The sequence below is a fragment of the Lepidochelys olivacea genome (genome assembly GCF_965140295.1).
Source record: "Lepidochelys olivacea isolate rLepOli2 genome assembly, chromosome: 1".
Taxonomy (NCBI): domain Eukaryota; kingdom Metazoa; phylum Chordata; order Testudines; family Cheloniidae; genus Lepidochelys; species Lepidochelys olivacea.
In genome coordinates this window covers 249,240,806-249,264,070 of record NC_140411.1, presented here as the reverse complement: position 1 = coordinate 249,264,070, position 23,265 = coordinate 249,240,806, and the positions used below count along the sequence as shown (strand labels likewise).

Here is a 23,265-nt window from a genome sequence, read left to right as displayed (position 1 = left end):
CTTTCTTTTATTATTGTGTCAAAAGGCTCTTTCATTTCCACCATGTCTCCCTTGTCTCTTCCCGCATGGCCACTCACTGCACTAGGGGACAAAAGGCAAGAGTGACAGTGGGACCTGTATCAGGCCACAGATAGGGCTGCCAGCCATCTCAAATTTCTCAGGGCCCCTTGCTTTTGGCAGGTCTGTCCCATGACCTTGAGAACATTGCAGAACATTAGCAAATCCCAAAGGTAATCTTTAATAGGGAACCCGGGTGCATTGTGATGAGAGTACATAGGGATGGGGAGTCATGACAGTGCATGGCAATCTGGAGTTTTTATCCTGAAGCTAAAATCGCTATAATTATACCAATCCTAGTCATGCCGTATTATTCAACATCTGTCTGAAACTGTTGGAATTGCTGGGGAGAAAACACAAGCTGAAATGCCAGCAGTACACTGGTGACATCCAGCTCTCTGTCTCCTTTACATCAGATATAAACAGTGCAATCTCCCAGTACTCTGTGCTTAGTCAAAATCAGAACCTAGATGAAGAACAGCTGGCTAAAGCTGAACCCAGGCAAGGTTGAGGTGGTTCTGGTAGGGAGAGAGGAGCACCTCAAACAACTTGCCTCCTCTAGTAATGACAGTCAGATAGTTTAGTTCAGTGGTTCTCAACCAGGGATACGCAAAGGTCTTCCAGGGGGTACATCAACTCATCTAGATATTTGCCTAGTTTTACAACAGGCTACATAAAAAGCACTAACAAAGTCAGTACAAAATAAAATTTCATATATACAATGACTTGTTTATATACTATACACTGAAATGGAAGTACAATATTTATATTCCAATTGATTTATTTTATTATTATATGGTAACAATGAGCAAGTAAGCAATTTGTCCGTAATAGTGGGCTGTGACACTTCTGTATTTTTATGTCTGACTTCATAAACAAGTAGTTTTTAAGTGAGTTGTAACTTGACTGAGTTGTAGTGAGTTTTTAAGTGAGTTGTAACTGGTACACAAGACAAATCAGACTCCTGAAAGGGGTACAGTAGTCTGGAAAGGTTGAGAGCCATTGGTAGTCAGTCTGCAACCTCTGGGTCTCTTTGGACTCCTCAGTGCTACAGGATACACAAATCGCCTGCTGAGAAAAAAATGGGGACTTATATTTGCACCAACCAGAAAACTGAACCCTATCCTATGAGATGCAGACCTGGCCACAGTGATTTGTGACATCCAGACTTGGTTATTGCAGCTCATATCTAGGAATGAAATCACATCACCTGAAAAAGCTCCACCTGGTAGAAAAGGCAGCTGCTTATCAACACAGGTCACCATGAACATGGCTCTCTGGTGGTCCCATTTCTGAACTAGTTCCCCATTGAACACAAAGTCCAGTTCATTGGCTCTGTTCTGAAGTTCAAATCCTTCCTTGGGGTTGGCCTTAGGTGCATGAGAATTGCACCCTCTGTGACCTCACACAATAGCTACACAAAGAGTGCAGAAGACAGCACTTTCACAGGAGTTTGACTTAGATTATGGAACTCACTGGCACAAGAGATAATGACCAGGGGACTCAGCACATTCAGAACTAAATGCAAAACTCATCTCTTTGATTTGCTTTTCTTTCCTAACAATCTTTGCAGATTTCAGAGTAACAGCCGTGTTAGTCTGTCTTTGCAAAAAGAAAAGGAGGACTTGTGGCACCTTAGAGACTAACCAATTTATTTGAGCATGAGCTTTCATGAGCTACAGCTCACTTCATCGGATGCATACCGTGGAAACTGCCTTTGCAGTATGAATCTTTGCAGAGTCATACAGACACAAAAAACCCCAAACAAAAGAACCTTATGAACTAATCAAGCTGTTCTTCCTGCAAGATGGAAAAGAAGAGAGGGAGAGAGATTGTTGTTGTTGTTTCTATTTTTGAATGGTTGTGGGAGTGCTCAGATGCTCTGGTGCAGGGTGGTTACTAGGTAAGCACATTGGCAGACAGACAGACAATTCCCCATGACAAAAATTAATAATGTGCAGAATTTCCATTATAAGCCCAACCCCACCATGTCTGACCGAGCACAGCCTGTCTAGCATGAACCACAACAAGGAACAAAAGTTTACAACTAATGTGTCTATGTTAGTTAACACGTGTTAAGTGTTTTGCAATTAACACATTACAACAGGACCAAAACTCTAGTCTAGACAAGACCTTTGTGTTTTGCAGATGAAACCTTAAGAAAATGTGGTCCTGTCTTCTGTGCATTTCCATTACAGAGCCCATAGCACTTTGTGTAAAAGTAAGGGTCCTCTAAATCCCTGTGTGCAAAAATTTCCCATTTCGCCAGTGTTATCTGCCTGGCTGCCCTCTCCCTTCCAGAAGTGGCTGCATTTCAGTGGGTTTGAATATACGTTTGTGAATCACTTTGTGGTGAAAGGTCCTTTGTATAAATGTAAACTATTATTATTTATATTAAAACAGGTTTTTCTTGTTGTTGCTGCTTTGTAGGTACCCTTATGTTGCAAAATGAGATTCCAAGAGCAGCAATTGTGCAAACAAGGAACTCATAGGTGAATGCATTTTGGCAGTGTTTCAGGCAGACTGGAAGTGTTTCTTCCATTATCTTGCTGTTCACAGAATGAAAAACACCAGCATTAAACTATGAGATGAGCAAGCCACAAAATGCACAGTTAAAAGCACCTCCAATAGTGCTCATTTACCCAGCGTGATTGAGTTCTGCTGGTGATGGTGCTAAATCTGAGGTCAGCGTGGAAATTGCTGTTTCACAAATCTCCCGCTTTCTAGCTTGATAGCAGTGTGTTCTGGAGTGGAGGAAAGGGGAAGGACTATCTCCTGTGGCTGATTCTCCTAGCAGAAATTTGTAATTTAGAGTACTGTGGGCCAGATCTTCAGCTAATATAAATAAGCATAGCTCCACTGAAGTCAGTGAACCTTGCTCTGGGATCATGTGAGAGAATTTAGATCTGCAGAAGAACTCGTGTAGGGATCCACTTAATTTAACTGTATAATAGACATACCCCCAGCAAGGGAAGGGTGAGATGTCTGTGATTCAAATGTCTCTGGATAAACTTAAACCAACATAGCTAAGGAAAATTTGAAGTCAGTCAATCTGGGAGGATCATGGATTAGAATGACCTAGTATGGAGGCTTACATTGTCCCAGTCCATTTCTACTTATTTATGACACAAACCCTAGACACCTAGGCCCAGCTGGGCACAGCAATCTGATTCAGATTAGTCTTTGAGCCAGGGGTCAGGGCGGGAGGTCCACGAGAGTCCATTCTTGTGGCACAGAAATCTCCTTTAGGATCTTCTCCCTCTAGGGCCTGCACCCAGAGGCTATTCCAGAGTGTGGGGAGCGAGAAGAAAGTAGACAGCGTAGCACAGAATACCTGGCACATTCTTTACAGCAGCTCTACCCTTCTTATTGATTTGATAGCAAACTGTGGGTGCAATTTTGCATCCTGGAGTCAGAAGAATGTTCTTGTGATTAAAGCACTCACCTTAGACTCAGGTGATCTAGATTCACTTCCTGGCTCTGCCACAAACTTCCTGTGTGATCTTGGGCAAGACTCTTAATCTCTCTGTGGCTTAGTTTCCCATCTTCAAAACGAAGCTCATATTTTTTCCTTCCTCACAAAGCCGTTGCGGGGGGGGGGGGGGGATATAATGGTTGTGAGGTATTCAACTCCTGTGGGTGATAGGGAGGCAAACTGGTATCAATGAAAGAAAGACCTGAGCTCTGGTGGATTTCACTTGTGAAACATCATGGTCAAAAATGCACTCTGATTTTTTCAAGTAACAACACTGATTCAAAACATGTCTCATTTGTGGTTACTGGGGTGTGAAACTTCCCCCACATTATGACATTCCAACCAGAGCAGCATAACAACCACCGATGGACAGATGTCTGGGTGAAAGCAGAGGGAGGGGCATTTGCAGACTTACAGCAAGAAGCTTCTACCCATGCTACCCGGAGAAAATAAATCTGCATCAGGTTCTCTTTTGCCTCTCAGACACCCAGGAAACCTGTCGAGTAAATATTCTCCAGCTGAGGCCTGCTGTGCTGTTAGGGAATGCGTGGAGTCTCGTGAGATTTTTTTATATCTGTCTTCCCAGCATTGTGCATGAGGTTATTAAAGGTGAGCTTTGAGGCTCTGGCCCACACCAACATCACGCTTGAACTCCGTCCCAGCCCCTTCCTATCTTCCTTGTGCCAAGTATGAGGCTGGTGGTGTTGCCTGTTTCCATATCATAGCTCTATATCAGAGGTAGGCAACTTACGGCACGCGTGCCAAAGGCGGCATGTGAGCTGATTTTCAGTGGCACTCACACGGCCTGGGTCCTGGCCACAGGTCCGGGCGGCTCTGCCTTTTAATTTGATTTTAAATGAAGCTTCTTAAACATTTTAAAAACCTTATTTACTTTACATACAACAATAGCTTAGTTCTATATTACAGACTTATAGAAAGAGACCTTCTAAAAACGTTAAAATGTATTATTGGCACGCGAACCCTTAAATTAGAGTGAATAAATGAAGACTTGGCACATCACTTCTGAAAGATTGCCGACTCCTGCCCTATATTAACAACAGAAAAATCATCGTCAAGACTTCCGTCTCATCAAGCCATGAAGAAGGGGAGAGTGGTTGTGACCCCCTGAGGTCATGACCCCCAGGATGAGAGCCCATGCCTTAGTAAACCATTGGGACTAGCAGCCAAACAGTTGATGAATTTGAAACATTATATATTATAGTACTTACCAAATAAATGCAGTAATAACCAGTTTTATGACAACTTATAACCACACTCCTAAAAGATGTAATCAGTTTTAGATATTATCAAATGTAGAATATAATAGCGTATCACTCATTATGTTGTAAAAGTGGATTCACGAGAGTGCTACAACCTATGCACCCGCTGCAGTGTCAGGAACTGTGGGATGGCAACCTGGAATGCAGTGCAAGGCATGGCCATATGTGCACAGGGGGGAGTCGTGAACCTGAAAGACTCTGGCTAGCATGGGACATGCTACAGTATTGCAACCCGCAGTGGTTCAGTTCCACTGGTACAAGTTTCAGCAGTGCATTTCTCTAGTGTAGATGCACCTTCAGTTGATCAGGTTTCACTCTCCCGAGACATCACAATCCTGCTTGTTCTCCATTCATCCAGAGGGTCATCTAAGAAAAAATAGGTTTCAGAGTAGCAGCCGTGTTAGTCTGTATTCGCAAAAAGAAAAGGAGTACTTGTGGCACCTTAGAGACTAACCAATTTATTTGAGCATAAGCTTTCATGAGCTACAGCTCACTTCATCAGATGCTGTTCACGAAAGCTTATGTTCAAATAAATTGGTTAGTCTCTAAGGTGCCACAAGTCCTCCTTTTCTTTTTAAGAAAAAATAGCGTACGATGAGACCTGAATTTCAAAGTGTAAAACACAAACAAAAAAAACTTACAAAAAATCAGAAACGTTCAGGACGTCTTTAAACGCCAGAAGGAAGCATCAAAGGGCACAAACACAGTTTTGTTTACTTTTTCAGGATACCTTTACACAAGAAAAATTGCCAAAGCTAACCAAACTTGGGTAAAATTCTGTCACCTTGCTCCTATGCCCTGCTGTTTATTGACATCAGAGCCCTCCCACTCCCATTCCCACAGCAAGGAGAGCTTAATGAGGCCTTCAGGATCCTGGGGCTAGTTTTGTTCAACATCTTCATTAATGATATAGATAATGGGATGGATTTCACCCTCAGCAAGTTCGCAGATGACACTAAACTGGGGGGAGAGGTAGATATGCTGGAGGGTAGGGATAGGGTCCAGAGTGACCTAGACAAATTGGAAGATTGGGCCAAAAGGAATCTGATGAGGTTCAACAAGGACAAGTGCAGAGTCCTGCACTTAGGACAGAAGAATCCCATGCACCGCTACAGACTGGGGACCGACTGGCTATGCAGCAGTTCTGCAGAAAAGGACCTAGGGGTTACAGTGGACGAGAAGCGGGATATGAGTCAACAGTGTGCCCTTGTTGCCAAGAAGGCTAACGGCATATTGGGCTGCATTAGTAGGAGCATTGCCAGCAGATTGAGGGAAGTGATTATATTCTATTCAGCACTGGTGAGGCCACATCTGGAGTATTGTTTGGGCCCCCCACAACAGAAAGGATGTGGACAAATTGGAGAGTCTGGCAGAGGGCAATGAAAATGATTAGGGGGCTGGGGCACATGACTAATGAGGAGAGGCTGAAGGAAGTGGGATTATTTAGTCTGCAGAAGAAAAGAGTGAGGGGAGATTTGATAGCAGCCTTCAACTACCTGAAGGGGGGTTCCAAAGAGAATGGAGCTAGGCAGTTCTCAGTGGTGGCAGATGACAACAAGGAGCAATGGTCTCAAGTTGCAGTGGGGGAGGTGTAGGTTGATATTAGGAAAAATTGTTTCATGAGGAGGGCGGTGAAGCACTGGACTGGGTTACCTAGGGAGATGGTGGAATCTCCATCCTTAGAGGTTTTTAAGGCCTGGCTTGACAAAAGCCCTGGCTGGGACGATTTAGTTGGGGTTGGTCCTGCTTTGAACAGGGGGTTGGACTAGATGACCTCCTGAGGTCTCTTCCAAGCCTGATATTCCATGATACTATTCTATGATGCAAAGCAAAGCCTTGATTTTTCTACCCTTCCTTCCTTGCCAAATACCATTTAAACAAACCAGTAATAGTAATAATAACGCTACTATAGGCCTGTGCCTAAGAGAGACATTCTCTGGCCTCCTCTTCTGTAAGGGTGCTGATTCAGTGGTGCACTACATTATATATTAAGTACTTTCCCATGGAAGAATCACTTTGAATAGACTTGTTCTTAACACTGACATCCTGTGAGCTCTGCTAGGTGAGGACTGCCAGGGAGATATTGTCAGACAGACAAGAGCTGTTTATGAAACCAGCTTAAAAGTCCCCTTTCCCGCCATTGCCATTTGCAAATGATGCCCTTTGGGGTGGTTCTGGCGGGACAGAAACTGAACTGGTTTTGAACAAAAAGGAAGCTTATCTTTATTTTGTAGTTCTTCCAGATGAGCCTAGTGGAAGGGCTTGCTGGGAGGAGGGTTGCTGGGAGAAGGAAGCAGTGAGAATTTTTAACTGAGCTGAGGGAAGATTCAGGGGAAGTGGTGTTTTAAACAGAACATAAATAAAACTTTTCTGCTTGGGTTTCAATGTCAGCCAAAAGTTAACCTTATCAAGTATGGGCCACTTCTCCTTTTCCATAAGAGGACTTAGCCCAGAGTTGTAATGATGCTAATGGACTGCACCTTGGTGCTGAGAAAAGGAACCCCAGTACTGGTACCTCTCAGGTAGGGTGGTCAGATGAAATGAACCCCAGCACTAGAGACAGTCCTACAAGTTGGATCCAGGAGTCTAGGTCCTGTATCTGCTCCCATTTAAGTAAGTCAATGGCAAAACTTCTGCTGATTTCAATGGGGAGAAACAGGCCCTTTGTTTGGTAGGTGAGATGAGAAAGAGATCCTGCTGCCCTGCCACACCCCAGCCCTCTGAGTTTCTCAGAGGATGTCTACACAACAAAATCTGCATGGGCGAGCTACTCATGTTAGCTTGAATCCAGCTGGTGCAAGTAACAGTAGCAATGGAGACAGGTCAGAGTAGGCTAGTAAGCTGAGTACATTCCGCGTGTCTGTGCTGGGCTTCCGTTACCCACACTGAAGCCCATGTGTAGATATACTCTGAGAAGTGGCTCTGTCAAGACAGGGTTTTTGAGGGTTAACCCCCAACTAGAATGTAGAGGCAGTTTAGGGAGGCATTCCTGTCATGGAGCAGAATAAATACAGAGGAGGCTATTTAGGCTGAACACTTAGGGTGTTAGGCTCTGTCTTCGCAAGGAAAAAAGGTTTGTTCTTGAGTTAAAGTCAAAGGTCTCTTGTGAACGGACACAGACAATTGTGCAGTGGTTTTGTGATACAAGTTCTGAGGCATTAAAGTCAAGGAACAGATCAGCAAACGCTTTCCTTTGTCACCTGTATTAGGATTTGAACCCATGGGTTAAAAGCCAGTGTATCAATCTACTCTGCCACTGAAGATGGCTTCTCAGTTTCTTCTTGAGTTAAAAAACAATCCCTCTGACAACACCCAGAGGAGCAGATACCAGTACAGATGCTTTGGTTTTGTAGGAAGTACCTGGTTTTTCTGCACCAAGGACCACGTAATATATTCAAATACTTTGGACTCTCTTTTCACTTTTGCTTATTGGTCATCGGGCAACCATGAAAAGTTTCTCTTAGTGAGACAGAAAATGGGGGTCTGAGACTTGTCTTTTGTAAGAGAACCTAGCAATCTTGAGCTCAGTAGCGATTCCCCTGTCCTAGGAGCAAGGGTCACGGTCTCTGTAAAACTGTCCCACTTACACAACAACCACAACAAAGTGACAAGGAGACATGAGATGGTGACAACATCACTGATGCATGTCATCATTGCATGCACAGGAGAGTTTGTGTTCTACAAGCTGAACTTGCACAAATGTTGTGGGACAGGGAGCCAGGTGAAAATCTGAACTGTCCGGCCAGATCCCAGGATGGGCAAGAAGCCTAGGCCCATTGCATTACTTGTCCTTGTGATCCATTGTGGCAAAGAGAAATAGAAAATTGGAGCTGGTCTGTGGGAGTTAGTCACCACTATTGCTGGGCCAGCTTTTCCCTCGCCCCAACCGAGGAGAAAAGCTGCCCTAGACTCAGTGTCTGATTCATTATTTTCAAATCCCGCTCTTGCATCCCTTCCTCCCACGTGCATTCTGTTATTTGAAAGAAGAAGAAGAAAAATCCTCTGCAAGTAAAATGTGCTTCAAGTGGGAGAGAATGTGTTTGTGGTGCTGACTTGGGTGGAACTTTTCCTGTGTGTGGTAAGTATGGCCGTGTGTGAGTGTGGCTGAAAACAGTCAAATGTTTGTTTTAATGAAAGTACCCCCACTCTGGATATCTGATCTAAGGGTGTAAAGGAGCTCATTGGCTCTAGTAATCCTTGCAGTTTCAGTAGCCATGTAGACTCTACAGCTCCACATTTCACACTGGAAATAGCTGTGAAAATGTTTGATTTTCTCCTGTGTGCAGGCAGGAGATGGTAGTGCAGCTGTCCCTCGCTTTTTGATGAATCGTGCTATAGGACATGGGAAAATTTTAATTTGAATGTTTTTCTTCCATTTTATTTTGCTGCTATGAAATGCTCATAACTGTTGTGTCATTTGCTGAAGCAAGCCATAGCACAGGCAGGTTCTATTCAGGCATGCATGTAACACACGGAGTTGTGCTGATGCACCTCATTCCTAATCTGTAGTGTGTCCAGATGCTTTATTCCCAGACACCTGCCCTCCCTTAGCTGTGCCACTGCTCTTCAATCCTGACTGTAGCACCAAAACACCTCCCCACCACAAAGTCATTTTGAAACATTCACCATCCAAAGCCAAAGGAGGGGGAAACGTGTCTGCTCCATACCATGATCCTTTGTATCTCAGGTACTTATAGAGCCCTCATCACCAAGGTAGCTGAACACCTCACAGTCTTTAATATATTTATCCTCACAGCACCCATGTGAGATAGGTCAGTGTTGTTATCCCCACTTTACAGATAGGAAACTGAGGCCCAGGGGAAGACTACGGGTATGTCTACACTGCACACGCCTTACAGTGGTGTGTAGAGTACATACCCTGCTTGCCCCCTAGCATGGTATAAATAGCAGCGTAGATGGTGAGGCATTGCTTAGGCAAGGTAAGACAGGTAAGTTCAGGTAATGCCTGAACCCTATGGCTATGTACCCTACGTGGCTGTCTACATGCCCGAACAGTGCCTTCCAGATCTACACTATTTTTAGCAGCGTAGTGTCCTACTCCCGGAGCCTTTCCCCACCACAGGGAAAGTAGTTGGCAGCGGGGAAAGGCTCTGGCAGCGGGAAGGCAGCATTCCAGCAGCTCTCTGCTGCTGAAGCCTTTCTCTGTGCCAAGGAAAGACTCCAGGAAGCGAGGAGGCAGTGGGGAAAGGCTCCAGCAGTTCCTCACTGCTGGAGCCTTTCCCCACTGCCCTCCCCCTGCCAGAGCATTTCACTGACGTGTGTAGCTACAAACCACAGTGTGGATTTAGCCTGCTTTTCACTGCGGCACATAGCTAAACATACCCTACACATCACTGCCAGTGGTGTGCAGTGTAGACATACCTCAAGTGATTTGATCAAGTTCACACAGGAATTCGTTAGCAAAGCAGGGAAAGGAACCCTGGTCTCCCAAGTCCCAAGCTAGCTCCCTCACCACTGGACTGTCCTTCCTCTACATCATGACACAAATCCTCCTGTGCTAACCACTGACAACGCTGTGCAAAAGAAGGAAGATGTTTGGGTTAGAGTTCTTATGAAGATCTGATCATAATAACATCAAATTTCACAAGCATTCTGTTGTTCTCTCTTCCACTTTGCAGACCTGCGTAGGATGACGGCTGGCTTTATGGGCATGGCTGTGGCCATCATCCTCTTTGGATGGATTATCGGGGTGCTGGGGTGCTGCTGGGATCGAGGCCTTATGCAGTATGTAGCAGGGCTTCTCTTCCTCATGGGAGGTAAGGATGTTGTTTTGCAAAGAAATGTCTTCTGCCTTTCTGCATCTTATATATCGTTTCAAGGTTGTCTTAAATGCCATAGTGTCTGATTTGATTTTGATCTTCCACGCCTGTAAATCAGGAGTGACTTAACTGAAGCCAGTGGTGTTTGTGTAAATGAGATCAGAGTCAAGCCCAGCAGGCAGAGCTGGGTGAGTGACTCAGAGTAAATAGTTTATTTATCAATTTAGTCCTTTTTTCCGCACGTGGTTCTTTGATGATGAGATCACGATTTCAACAGGTTTGCTTCTTGTTGCTCACTTGTGCCATGTTGTGGTGCAGATAGGAGTAAGGAGCACAGACAGACATGTCTGGTGTCAGCAGAGGTAAGTGCTTTAGTAATGATAATCTGGAAATGATGCAAATAATCATTCCCCTTCTGAGTATAGTGGGACCAACAACATTAACACTCCCCGTGTCTATCGACACAAATTTGTATTCAACAAATGTTCTGTGCAAACACATTTCTGCCTGTGGACGCTTGTAAATTGTTCACTGTGAGGATTCAGTACTTGCAATTTTATGGAAAATAGGTCTGTTGAATTAAGTGGATATGATTTTTTTATGAAATTATGAGTTCGGTTGATAAAGGTAACTGTATTGATGTAACGTGCTCAGATATCTGTAAGAAGTTTGACTTAGTACCCTGGGATAGTCTGATTAAAAATTAACACTATACAAAATCAATGTAGCACAATATTAAATGGATTAAAGACTGACTAACTGATAGATTTCAAAACAGAGTTGCTAATGGGGAATTATCACTGATTGGGGGTGTTTTTATGCGGGTGGCATAAGAATAATTTCTTGGCTCTGTCGTGTTTAATAATTTTATTAGTGATCTGAAAGAAAACAGATCATTACTGATAAAGTTTGCAGATGACACAAAGTTTGGTACAGTGATCAGTAACAATGGGGACAGATCATTTATCCAGAGCAACCTGAATCTCTTGGTAAACTTAGCAAAGAGTCCTGTGGCACCTTATAGACTCACAGACTTATTGGAGCATGAGCTTTCATGGGTGAATACCCACTTCGTCGGATGCATGTAGTGGAAATTTCTAGAGGCTGGTATAAATATGCAAGCAAGAATCAGGCTAGGGATAACGAGGTAGTTCAATCAGGGAGGATGGGGCCCTCTTCTAGCAGTTGAGGTGTGAACACCAAGGGAGGAGAAACTGCTTTTGTCCTTGGCTAGCCATTCGCAGTCTTTGTTTAATCCTGAGCTGATGGTGTCAAATTTGCAAATGAACTGAAACTCAGCAGTTTCTCTTTGAAGTCTGGTCCTGAAGTTTTTTTGCTGCAGGAACTAACACCGGAACAAATCAACATATCCTTAGAGCCCGGACTGGGGTTATTCTATCTACTACCCAAGATCCACAAACCCGGAAACCCTGGACACTCCATCATCTCGGGCATTGGTACTCTCACTGAAGGACTGTCCGGATATGTGGACTCTCTACTCAGACCCTATGCCACCAGCACTCCCAGCTATCTCCGTGACACCACTGATTTCCTGAGAAAACTACAATGCATTGGTGATCTTCCAGAAAACACCATCCTAGCCACCAAGGATGTAGAGGTTCTCTACACAAACATCCCACACACAGATGGAATACAAGCTGTCAGGAACAGTATCCCTGATGATGCCACAGCACAACTGGTTGCTGAGCTCTGTAACTTTATCATCACACGCAATTATTTCAAATTTGGTGACAATATATACCTCCAGACCAGTGGCACTGCTATGGGCACTCGCATGGCCCCACAATATGCCAACATTTTTATGGCTGGCCTGGAACAACGCTTCCTCAGCTCTCGTCCACTCACGCCCCTTCTCTACTTACATTACATTGATGACATCTTCATCATCTGGATCCATGGGAAGGAAACCCTGGAAGAATTCCACCACGATTTCAACAGCTTCCACTCCAACATCAACCTCAGCCTGAACCAACCTACACGGGAGGTCCACTTCCTAGACACCACGGTGCAAATAAGTGACGGTCATGTTAACACCACCCTATACCGAAAACCCATCGACCGCTATGCCTACATCTTCCACCCCAGACACACCACACGATCCATTGTCTACAGCCAAGCGCTGAGGTACAACCGCATTTGCTCCAACCCCTCAGACAGAGACCAACACCTACAAGCTCTTCACCAAGCATTCTCAAAACTATGATACCCACACGAGGAAATAAGGAAACAGATCAACAGAGCCAGACGTGTACCCAGAAGCCTCCTGCTGCAAGACAAGCCCAAGAAAGAAACCAACAGAACTCCACTGGCCATCACATACAGTCCTCAGCTAAAACCTCTCCAACACATCATCACTGATCTACAACCCATCCTGGACAACAATCCCTCACTTTCACAGGCCTTGGGAGGCAGGCCAGTCCTTGCCCACAGACAACCTGCCAACCTGAAGCATATTCTCACCAACTACACACCACACCATAGTAACTCTAACTCAGGAACCAATCCATGCAACGAACCTCGATGCCAATTCTGCCCACATATCTACACCAGCGACACCATCACAGGACCTAACCAGATCAGCCACACCATCACCAGTTCATTCACCTGCATGTCCACCAATGTAATATACGCCATCATCTGCCAGCAATGCCCCTCTGCTATGTACATCAGCCAAACTGGACAGTCCCTACGCAAAAGGATAAATGGACACAAATCAGATATTAGGAATAGCAATATACAAAAACCTGTAGGAGAACACTTCAACCTCCCTGGACACACAATAGCAGATTTAAAGGTGGCCATCCTGCAGCAAAAAAACTTCAGGACCAGACTTCAAAGAGAAACTGCTGAGTTTCAGTTCATTTGCAAATTTGACACCATCAGCACAGGATTAAACAAAGACTGTGAATGGCTAGCCAAGGACAAAAGCAGTTTCTCCTCTCTTGGTGTTCACACCTCAACTTCTAGAAGAGGGCCTCATCCTCCCTGATTGAACTACCTCGTTATCCCTAGCCTGATTCTTGCTTGCATATTTATACCTGCCTCTGGAAATTTCCACTACATGCATCCGACAAAGTGGATATTCACCCACGAAAGCTCGTGCTCCAATACATCTGTTAGTCTATAAGGTGCCATAGGACTCTTTGCCGCTTTTACAGATCCAGACTAACATGGCTACCCCTCTGAAGCTTGGTAAACTTAGGACATTCAAACAGCAAGTGTTTTGAGACAGCTAAATGAAACGTCATAATCTAGGAATAAAGAATATAGGTCATATTTACAAAAGAGAGGACTATAACCTGGAAAGCAATGATTCTGAAAAGGACTTAGGGATCATGGTGGATAACCAGCTGAATGAGAGCTTCCAATGCAATGCTGCGGCTAAAAGGGCTAACACAGTCCTTTGATGTATAAATGGGAATATTAAGTCAGTGTAGGGAGGTAGTGTTACCTCTACACACAGTATTAGAGAGACCATTGTTGGAATACTGCATCCAGTTCTGGTGTCCATGCTTTTAAAGGGATTTTGAAAGATTGGAGGGTGTTCAGAGAAGAGCCACAAGAATGATTTTAGGTCTAGAAAATGTGCCTTATAATGAAAGACTTACACTCAATCTATTTATCCTGTGGAACATAAGGTTAAGAAGTGACTTGATCATTGTCTAGATTCTAGAATTACCTACACAAGGGGAAGAGATCTTCTACTAGAAGGTTCTTTAGCCTGGCAGACAAAGGAAGAACAAGATCTAGTGGATGGAAATTAAAACTAGGCAAATTCAAACTGAAATAAGATGCATTGACTGTTTTATTAAATCTGACAAATTCTGTTGTCAACATAGTGAGGTGATTGTAATATAGATGTGATGGTAAGAGATTGAACTTTTTGGTCAGTCATAGTTACATGACATGAGTCAGAGTTACAAAAGGTTATCCCCCTGTCATGTGGCATGGGTAAGTAGCCACTGACTCTAGTGGCTACTGTTACATCCTCCCTGACTTTTTGAAAGTCAAATACAAATGAAATATCACCCCAGAATAACAACCACAATCTGAAACAGGCAATTAATAAAACAGACAAATAGAGACATCTAGGCTGGAGGTCAGGATATTCAATATCTGTCAGTAACTCCATCTCTGAACCTCTGGCTTTCTGATCACATGGTCTCTTCTTGTTCTCATACTAGTGCCTACTGCAGAGGTCAGGTTAGCCACTGAGATGGATCTGCAACTTGGAGCCTATTTATTGCTCTTGGTGTTTTTCCACAGACAGTGACCTGATGGGCAGGTGTTACTTCTGTTAGCACAGGAGCATTGTCAGGTAGCATTCTGGTGGTTGTCCTCAAAGATCAGAGAGACAGTGTTCTCCATAGTTTTGTTTGGCTGTTCTAAGAACCTGCAGGGCTAAAACCTGGGACCAGGCAGGTTCTGGGCCACTGATGCTGCTGCATCACCACGGGAGGGTTAAGCCACGCTCCCATGAGAGGACCCTGTGAAGCTAGGCTTGGCAGGCATTACCACCCAGCAGCGGCTGAGTGGCAGCCCCTCACAGCCTACTGATTGGCTGATACCAGTAATTAAACCAGGAAGCCAACACGAGGAGCTGTCTGAGCAATGCACAGACTGCCTGCCTGCTTCTGCTCCAGGCCCTGCTTGTGACAGATGCTAGACTCTGGCTTCTGACCCTGGTTTGTCCTTGACTTCACTATTCAATTGCTGTTGGTAACCTAGTTCCTGACCTTTCTGGTATGACTTCCTGGTATCCTGACCTGGCTTGAGTCTGACCCTGCTATCTGCCTGCAACTTGGTGCCTCACCCTGACTTCCTGGCATTCTGACCTGGCTTGCTCCTGACCTTGCTACTTGTCTCCTGATCTCAGCAGCTAACCAGGGCACATCAGCTGCCACAGCCCAGCCCTGAGAAGCTGGCTTTTGTTTCTCCTGTAGAAGTGACCTTCAGGTGGTTATGACATCTGACCTCGGTGAAGATGGCAGGAGACCTTGGCAGGTTGGCAGCCAGGGTCTGTTTTGAAATCTAACCTCTTCCACTTGCGGTGGGGGTAACTAGGAGCATTCTTTGTACTAATTCAGAGTTAAATGTCTTTGGCTCAAGAGGCTTGTTACCTGTTTAAGGGTTTTGTCTCCTGCACAAAATTCTCTAAGCTAGTCATTTTCATGAAGCATTATGAGGTGAGCTGTGGTACTGTAACGATGCCAAGTATGCATACCTAGAATCTGCCAGGGCTAATTTTTTTTAAATGAAGGTCTGTTATTTTTACTGAATTTTCTGCTAGCCCATGTGACTGTGTATAGCGAGGACTTGATGTAGTGTGCTTGATCTAATAAATCAAAAGAATGGCCAAAATGAGTCACTTGTGATCCTTTGTGGGCCATTATCTGTTATTAGCTCATCTGGAATCCCATGACAAGTAAATGGTAATTTACAATGTGTTACTACATTGTTATTCCGTGTGTTTTGCAACAAGTTAAAAAAATTCACTAATAAGAAGTCATCTTTCCTGTTTAGTTCAAATGTATCTATACCAACAGAGATCAGGAATCTCTCATGGCTTCCGGGGTTATTTTGCAGTCTATTTATTGCAGATTTCACACTTGGATACCTTATCTTTGATGGCAGCATTTGTTTGGTCATAACAGGATTTTTTTTTGGCCTCTCTTCTTACACTTCTAAATACCCAGATGGGCACTGTGGAATATGTATAGCATTTCTGACCTCATGTTGTTCAATCTGAGAATCTTTTCTTTGACATGCCTCAGAACATTATGCCATCTCTTGTTGTGGCACTGAGCATTTTTACCCTAAGCCAGCAGATCATCAACAGTTACTTCCATCCCATACAGAGCCTCAAAGATCTGGGGCATGATGGGAAAAATCCTGGCCCCACTGAAATTAATAGCAAAATTCCCATGGACTTCAGTGGGGCCAGGATTTCACCTGATGCCTTCACACACGTTAGGGTGCTGAGACAATCCCAAGGGGAATTTGCTTAAACATATCTCTGCCAAAAGAAATATGGGAGGCAAAGAGTTTTATACTTTGTATATTGACTCAGCCCTGCCTTGACTTGCATCAAAACCTGAATATTTAGGGGTCCTCTGGATATGAACTCTTTATCAGTTCTCGGGGGTAGCACTCATGTTTGGTGGCCTAACTCAAAACTTTTGACTTTATACAAATTCTTAACTTGTTTGGCTTTATTATAATGGCCATCCTGATCATTCCAGTTAGTTGGTGTCTGTTCACTCAACAGCATCTACTTTTACCATCAGGTCAGGTTCAGCTTTCATTTTCTCTTTCAGTGCTAATGAGATGTGATGTGGTTTGGTGGCACACTGAGGTCTCTATCACTGTGAATTCTTACATTGTCAATGCATCCCACTTCCCTCAACACTTCATCAAGTTATTTAAGAATATATTTTGTGTTCTGGACAGTTAGGGTAACCAGATGTCCCAATGGTATAGGTTCAATCCTGATATTTGGGGGTTTGTCTTGCATAGACACCTATTCCCCCCACTTCTGTCCCAATTTTTCACACTTGCTATCTGGTCAACCTATGGACAGTAGACAAGTTAATCATCCATTTGATCATCTGTATTTGCAGCCTACTCTCTACCCCAGGCATACATGGGGTTTCTTCTTTCACTATTTCAAACGCTGCTGAGTGGTAGTCCTTACACAGATGTGCAAATGTAGCTTTGTCACATAGGTTAATTTGTGCCCACTGTATAAAATAAGGCTTATTTTTTTTATTTTAATGTCAGTGCTCTCTCTCTCGTGTGTGCGTGTGTGTGTGCTAAGTTTGATTACATTGCACTCAGCTCTATTTTGAAATTCACTTTTTGTTAATTTATTTCCAGTGTGAAAAACAATCTGTTGCAGAACTTTCCTTTGTAAATGTATTAAGAGACCCAACAAAGAACTCTATTATTGTCAACTTCATGATCTTCATCAGAGCTCTGTTCTTCAGCTGTACATTCATGAATGTGTTTTGCTTTTGTATTTCTTTGCAATTCGAACTGAGAACAACACACTTTTGCAAAATAGTTGTTTTTTACTGCTAAGGCCCTTCCAAATTCACGGTCCATTTTGATCAATTTCACAGTCATAGGATTTAAAAAATCAAAAATTCCATGATTTCAGCTATTTAAATCTGAAATGTCAGTGTTTTAACTGTAGGGGTCCTGACCCAAAAAGGAGTTATGGGGTGGGAGGTCACAAGGTTATTGTAGGGGGGGTTGTGGCACTGCTACCCTGACTTCTGTGCTGCTGCTGGCAGTGACTCTGCCTTCAGAGCAAGGCAGCTGGAGAGCGGCAGCTGCTGGCCAGGAACCCAGTTCTGAAGGCAGAGCTGCTGCCAGCAGCAACGCAGAAGTAAGGATGGCATGGTAGGGTATTGCCACCCTTACTTCTGCGCTGCTTCCTGCAGAGCTGGGCCCTCAGTCAGCAGCCGTCACTCTCCAGCCACCCAGCTCTGAAGGCAGCAGTGCAGAGGTAAGGGTGGCATGGTATGATATTGGCCCCCTTACTTCTACGCTGCTGCTGGCGGGGTGCTGCCTTCAGAGCTGGGCGCTCGGCCAACAGCCGCTGCTCTCTGGCCGCCCAGCTCTGAAGGCCGCACAGAAGTGAGGGTGGCAATACCGCAACCCGCCCCTGAAGTAATCTTGTGACCCCCCCGCAACTCCCTTTTGGGTCAGGACCCCAATTTGAGAAACGCTGGTCTCCCCCCATGAAATCTATATTGTATAGGGTAAAAGCACACAGAAGACGAGATTTCACACTGGGAGACCAGATTTCACGGTCCATGATGTGTATTTCATGGCTGTGAATTTGATAGGGCCCTATTTATTGCATAACATAGCACCCTTTGTGATGGCCACTTTTTCATCATGTTATTACAGTCACTTTTATTGCAAACAAATCTCGCCTCTGCCATTTGTTTACCCTTGTATTATCTATTTATGCCTTAATATACACTCTAATTAGAGATGCACTTTTGTCTTTTCACTGTTTGTTAACACTGTCCTTGGAGAAGCACAATTTTCACTTGTTTTGCAAATATTCACTATTCTTTGCAAAGTCACGTCTAGGTCTTTGGCTTTAAACCAGATATCAGCTTTACCTTCGATAACTCAGTCTTCGATCATCAGCAAATAGACTAATTATTCCATCTTCTAAATATCCATGTTCGCACAATTCAACTTTAGTATGCAGTTCTGTCACAAAATGATCAGAGGTCTCACCTGGCAGCCTATTTCTTGTCTTTTGCACGTGACATTCCTGGTGAAACACAGACTTCAGGACATTTTTGAATGACCTTGTCTAGTAGTCTGGAGTAATTTCTTGCTCCCTTTAGAAGGTACTATCGGTCTCCAGTGCTTGTTGGCCTGCCCCATGTAGCAAGTGTGGTGGATTTCTTCCTGTCTAATTTCTCTGTATTAGCACTTGCTTCTAGGAACATGTGGAAGTGCTTCAATCCCTTCCCCCAGTAATATGCCAGTGTGAGAGCTTCAGGAGTTTACAGTGGCTCCGTCTTCACCACAGATTTAGTTTTCTTCTGACACCATATCGGAGTGCTGCTAAGTGACTCATCCTTACTGTCTGTCCCTAGTCACATGATATGGGTCAGGGCTACGAATACTTTACATACCCCTTGCTCACATCAGTGATCAATACCCACTCTCCCCTGTGGCTGCTGGTACGGGAGTAATAAGCAGACATGGAAGATGTGTGACAAAAAAGAAAGTCAAGGATCAGTATGCAGGTTGCCAGCACAATTTGGTGTTTTATTCCAGATATGCAAAGCAGGGATGTTTGTTAAAGAAAACACCCAACCAGGTATGAGATTCTACTCACATCTATTTCTGCATTCTGGTCTGGGAAGAGGGTGAGGATGGTGGAAACAACCCTTCAGGTGCCCAAAGCAACATCTGAGTAGTGCATTTCCCCCTGTTGCAAGGCACGGGCAGGAATACAGTACAGCCATGTGTAGCATGCCAGTGTTTGTCAGTGCCAAGTGGCTTCCAAAAAATCACTGGTGCTATCCACGATCTCAGTGAGCAGGATAACGCTGAGGGGAATAAATCACATGGCAAATAAAAATCTCAGGATAAACTGATTCCTGGGTATGTGGGAGAGAGAGTGGACAAGTGCTGATAGTTTAGGTGGGTTTATATATCAGAGCCGTTGTGTGTATCGGTCTGTCTCTTTGCAACACACATGCATATCTTCCTCTAGCTCACCAAGTAGAGGCTCGTCTTCAAGAAGTCAAAGGTTATGCATTGTACTGCCTATGGCTGTGCGATGCATATCTGCAATTAAATGACAACTGCAATGTCTGTCTATGCAGCCACGGATGGTTACCTGCTGTTGAGTCCTTTGGATCCCAAATTTAACCTAAGTTGAAACTTGCATATGAAGGTGAAAAATAGGGCCTCTATTCCACTTCTCTGTAGGCTCCTATCTCACAAAAATAATAATTCTACTGCTGATTGATTTGTCAAACAAAATGTAGGGATTTAGTAAAACAAGCATGTGGCAAAGCTCCGTGATTGATCTCTCCAAGGCAGATATGAAGTATCTTGATAGCAGCTACCAAGGGGGAGGCAAGAAGAGAAAAAACTGAGACAAGATGAAACTCCATGGAGTTCAGCTGAAAATGGCAGAGGCTAACGGAATTCCTTTTTTTAGTAACTTTTTATGTGGCAAAATGGTCGTGGTCCCCATTTATTCTTTTTGTTGCGTCTCTTATAGTGGTCACAGTAGAAGCAGTTGCTATGGTGAAGGCTGAAAACACTTTCCATTATGAGATTCTGTTTTACATGCCTGTAACTTTTCATAACATTCTCGTTTGGGAATCCAATTTCTCACGCGTGTTCTCTTCTAAAAAATGAATAATTTTGGGAAGCTAATACAAAATCTTTTCATCCATTTGTGAGTGATGGCAGATACATACACTTACACACAAAGAAATCTGGACATCCCTTTTGAAAGAGAACTACATAATCAATGACTAAAATATAAGCATTGAAGAGGGGCATAAATGTAGTCTTCACTGAGGAATAGTGCCTTTCCTTGGTTTGACAAATAGTAGCTGTGGTTTGATAACGTTCGGAGCATTTGCAAATGCTGAGCATGCTCATTTGAATTTGTCGATGACATTGGGAGACTCACTTAAAAATGGGCACCGGGTGCATGCATGTGCCGTTCAGGAAGCGCATGTGTAATCTCACGATGAGGCGGTCACATAATTAACACCTATATGTGCTTTAGACACTAGAGGGGGACAAAGAGCTACTCTGTATTTGCATGGCTTGGACACAGGCCTTTCAAAACAGGTTAATAGGCAGGAAGGAGTCTGCCCTTTTGTTACCCTGTTAATTTTGATTTTTTTTTTACTCTTCTTTTGCCTTTTAAAATTATTTAAGGCCTTGAAGTGGCATAAGCAGCTTAACTTGATCTGAAGTCTTGGACTGGTTTAAGCCCTTTAAGATTAAGGCCATAGATTGCATTAAGCTGCAAATAAAAACGGAACTGGTGAGCTGGCATGGGGCTCTTATGTTGCCTTAAACATTTTTGAATCTGTGCACTGATAGGGGCTGTATATATACAGGTATGGAAATACATATTTGTCCTGAGAGACTCGCAATCACCAGTCATCCTGTGGCCAACTGGTGCCTGTCAGCTATGGAATGGGGCATTTTCTTTCTTTATTTCCTTTTTTCACCAAGAAAATAAAAATCTAGAAAATTAAATAGTTATACCACCTGTCAAGGTTCCTTCCCAACTCTGAACTCTAGGGTACAGAAGTGGGACCTGCATGAAAGACCCCCTAAGCTTATTCTTACCAGCTTAGGTTAAAAACTTCCCGAAGGTACAAACTTTGCCTTGTCCTTGAACCCTATGCTGCCACCACTAAGCATGTTAAACAAAGAACAGGGAAAGAGCCCACAGGGGAGACGTCTTCCCCCAAAATATCCCCCCAAGGCCTACACCCCCTTTCCTGGGGACGGCTTGATAAAAATCCTCACCAATTTGTACAGGTGAACACAGACCCAAACCCTTGGCTCTTAAGAACAATGAAAAAGCAATCAGGTTCTTAAAAGAAGAATTTTAATTAAAGAAAAGGTAAAAGAATCACCTCTGTAAAATCAGGATGGTAAATACCTTACAGGGTAATCAGATTCAAAACATAGAGAATCCCTCTAGGCAAAACCTTAAGTTACAAAAAGACACAAAAACGGGAATATACATTCCATTCAGCACAGCTTATTTTACCAGCCACTAAACAAAAGGAAATCTAACGCATTTCTAGCTAGATTACTTACTAACTAACAGAAGTTCTGAGACTGCATTCCTGATCTGTTCCCAGCAAAAGCATCACACAGACAGACAGACCCTTTCCCCCCCCGCCCCCCCCCCCCGATTTGAAAGTATCTTGTCTCCTTATTGGTCATTTTGGTCAGGTGCCAGCGAGGTTATCTTAGCTTCTTAACCCTTTACAGGTGAAAGGGTTTTGCCTTTGACCAGGAGGCATTTTATAGCACTGTATACAGAAAGGTGCTTACCCTTCCCTTTATTTTTATGACACCACCTTTTTCCCACACCCCTCTCTCCTCCCAGTTTTAATGTTAGAAATGCAAAAGTTAAGGTTGATTGTACAACAAGAAGATACAAGACAGCATCATAATACATTTGCCCAAAGGACACAGTTAAGGTAGCAGATTAGTTTTAACATTTCTTGACTTCCAAGTGCTTCACTCTGCAGCCTTATTGTTGCGTTTCACACAGGTTTTGCATTTTTTTAAATAATATTATCATCCAGTTTCAAAAGTAGACAGTTTGAAAAATGAACGTGAAACACTGCTTTCACCAAGATCACTTCTGTAAATCACTCTGTATCCTCCATTGTAGTGCCCTTTTGTAACTTCCTACAATAATACTCCTCAAGGAGGGTTCGCAACACACATCTCACCACCTGCTGTAAAATCAGTTCACTTGTGGGACTATGTGTCCTCCTTCTGGCAGAAACACAGTTTTCACTAAATGATTTGCACAGAACATCAGAAATGGAGCCTAATCTTTATGCCAATACCAACAGGCACAGTACTTTAAAGTGAAAACCTAAGAGTTTATGTCTACATGCGGAAATTGGGGGTGAGGGGTTGAAGCAGTGGTGGATTCCAGTCCAACCCCAGAGGTATAACACAGGTGGTATTCATTTAATGCTTTTAACAGAAGGGATGGATCAGTAGCTGCAACTGGAGAATTTAGTGTCATCTTTGTAGCATTTGATTGCCATGGAAACATCAGCTGACCTTAAAGGCAAACTTCAAATGCTTTCTTTTTATTGTTCATTTCTGCTGCTCCTAGACGTGCACTCACACCCCGGAGAAACCAGACCAACACAAGTAGTTATGGCACCTTTGTATCAGATCACACAAGAACTCTGGCTTTTTGTGGTTCAGAGCTCTGACAGTAGCTCTGTGTGTGAGAGAGGAAAAGAGAGTGTATACAACTGTCAAGGATCCACAGGATCAGTGCTATGACCCCAGATTTGGAACAGCCTCTTGGATGACTCCTTCAGTAAGCCAGACTCCCTAGGGGTCTCACTCTTCCTTGAGGATAAGCCCCATG

The 23,265-nt window shown here is 43.7% G+C and overlaps 1 protein-coding gene across 3 annotated transcripts in view; it reads left to right on the top strand.

Annotated features, from left to right (window-relative positions):
* Nucleotides 1-23,265, top strand: part of TMEM178B (transmembrane protein 178B) — a 328,520-nt gene that overhangs the window by 289,079 nt on the left and 16,176 nt on the right. For all 3 annotated transcript variants that reach the window (XM_084637871.1, XM_084637870.1, XM_084637869.1), the window contains one exon: nucleotides 10,452-10,589. In XM_084637871.1, coding sequence (XP_084493997.1) covers nucleotides 10,452-10,589 — 138 coding nt within the window. The remainder of the gene's footprint in view (nucleotides 1-10,451; nucleotides 10,590-23,265) is intronic.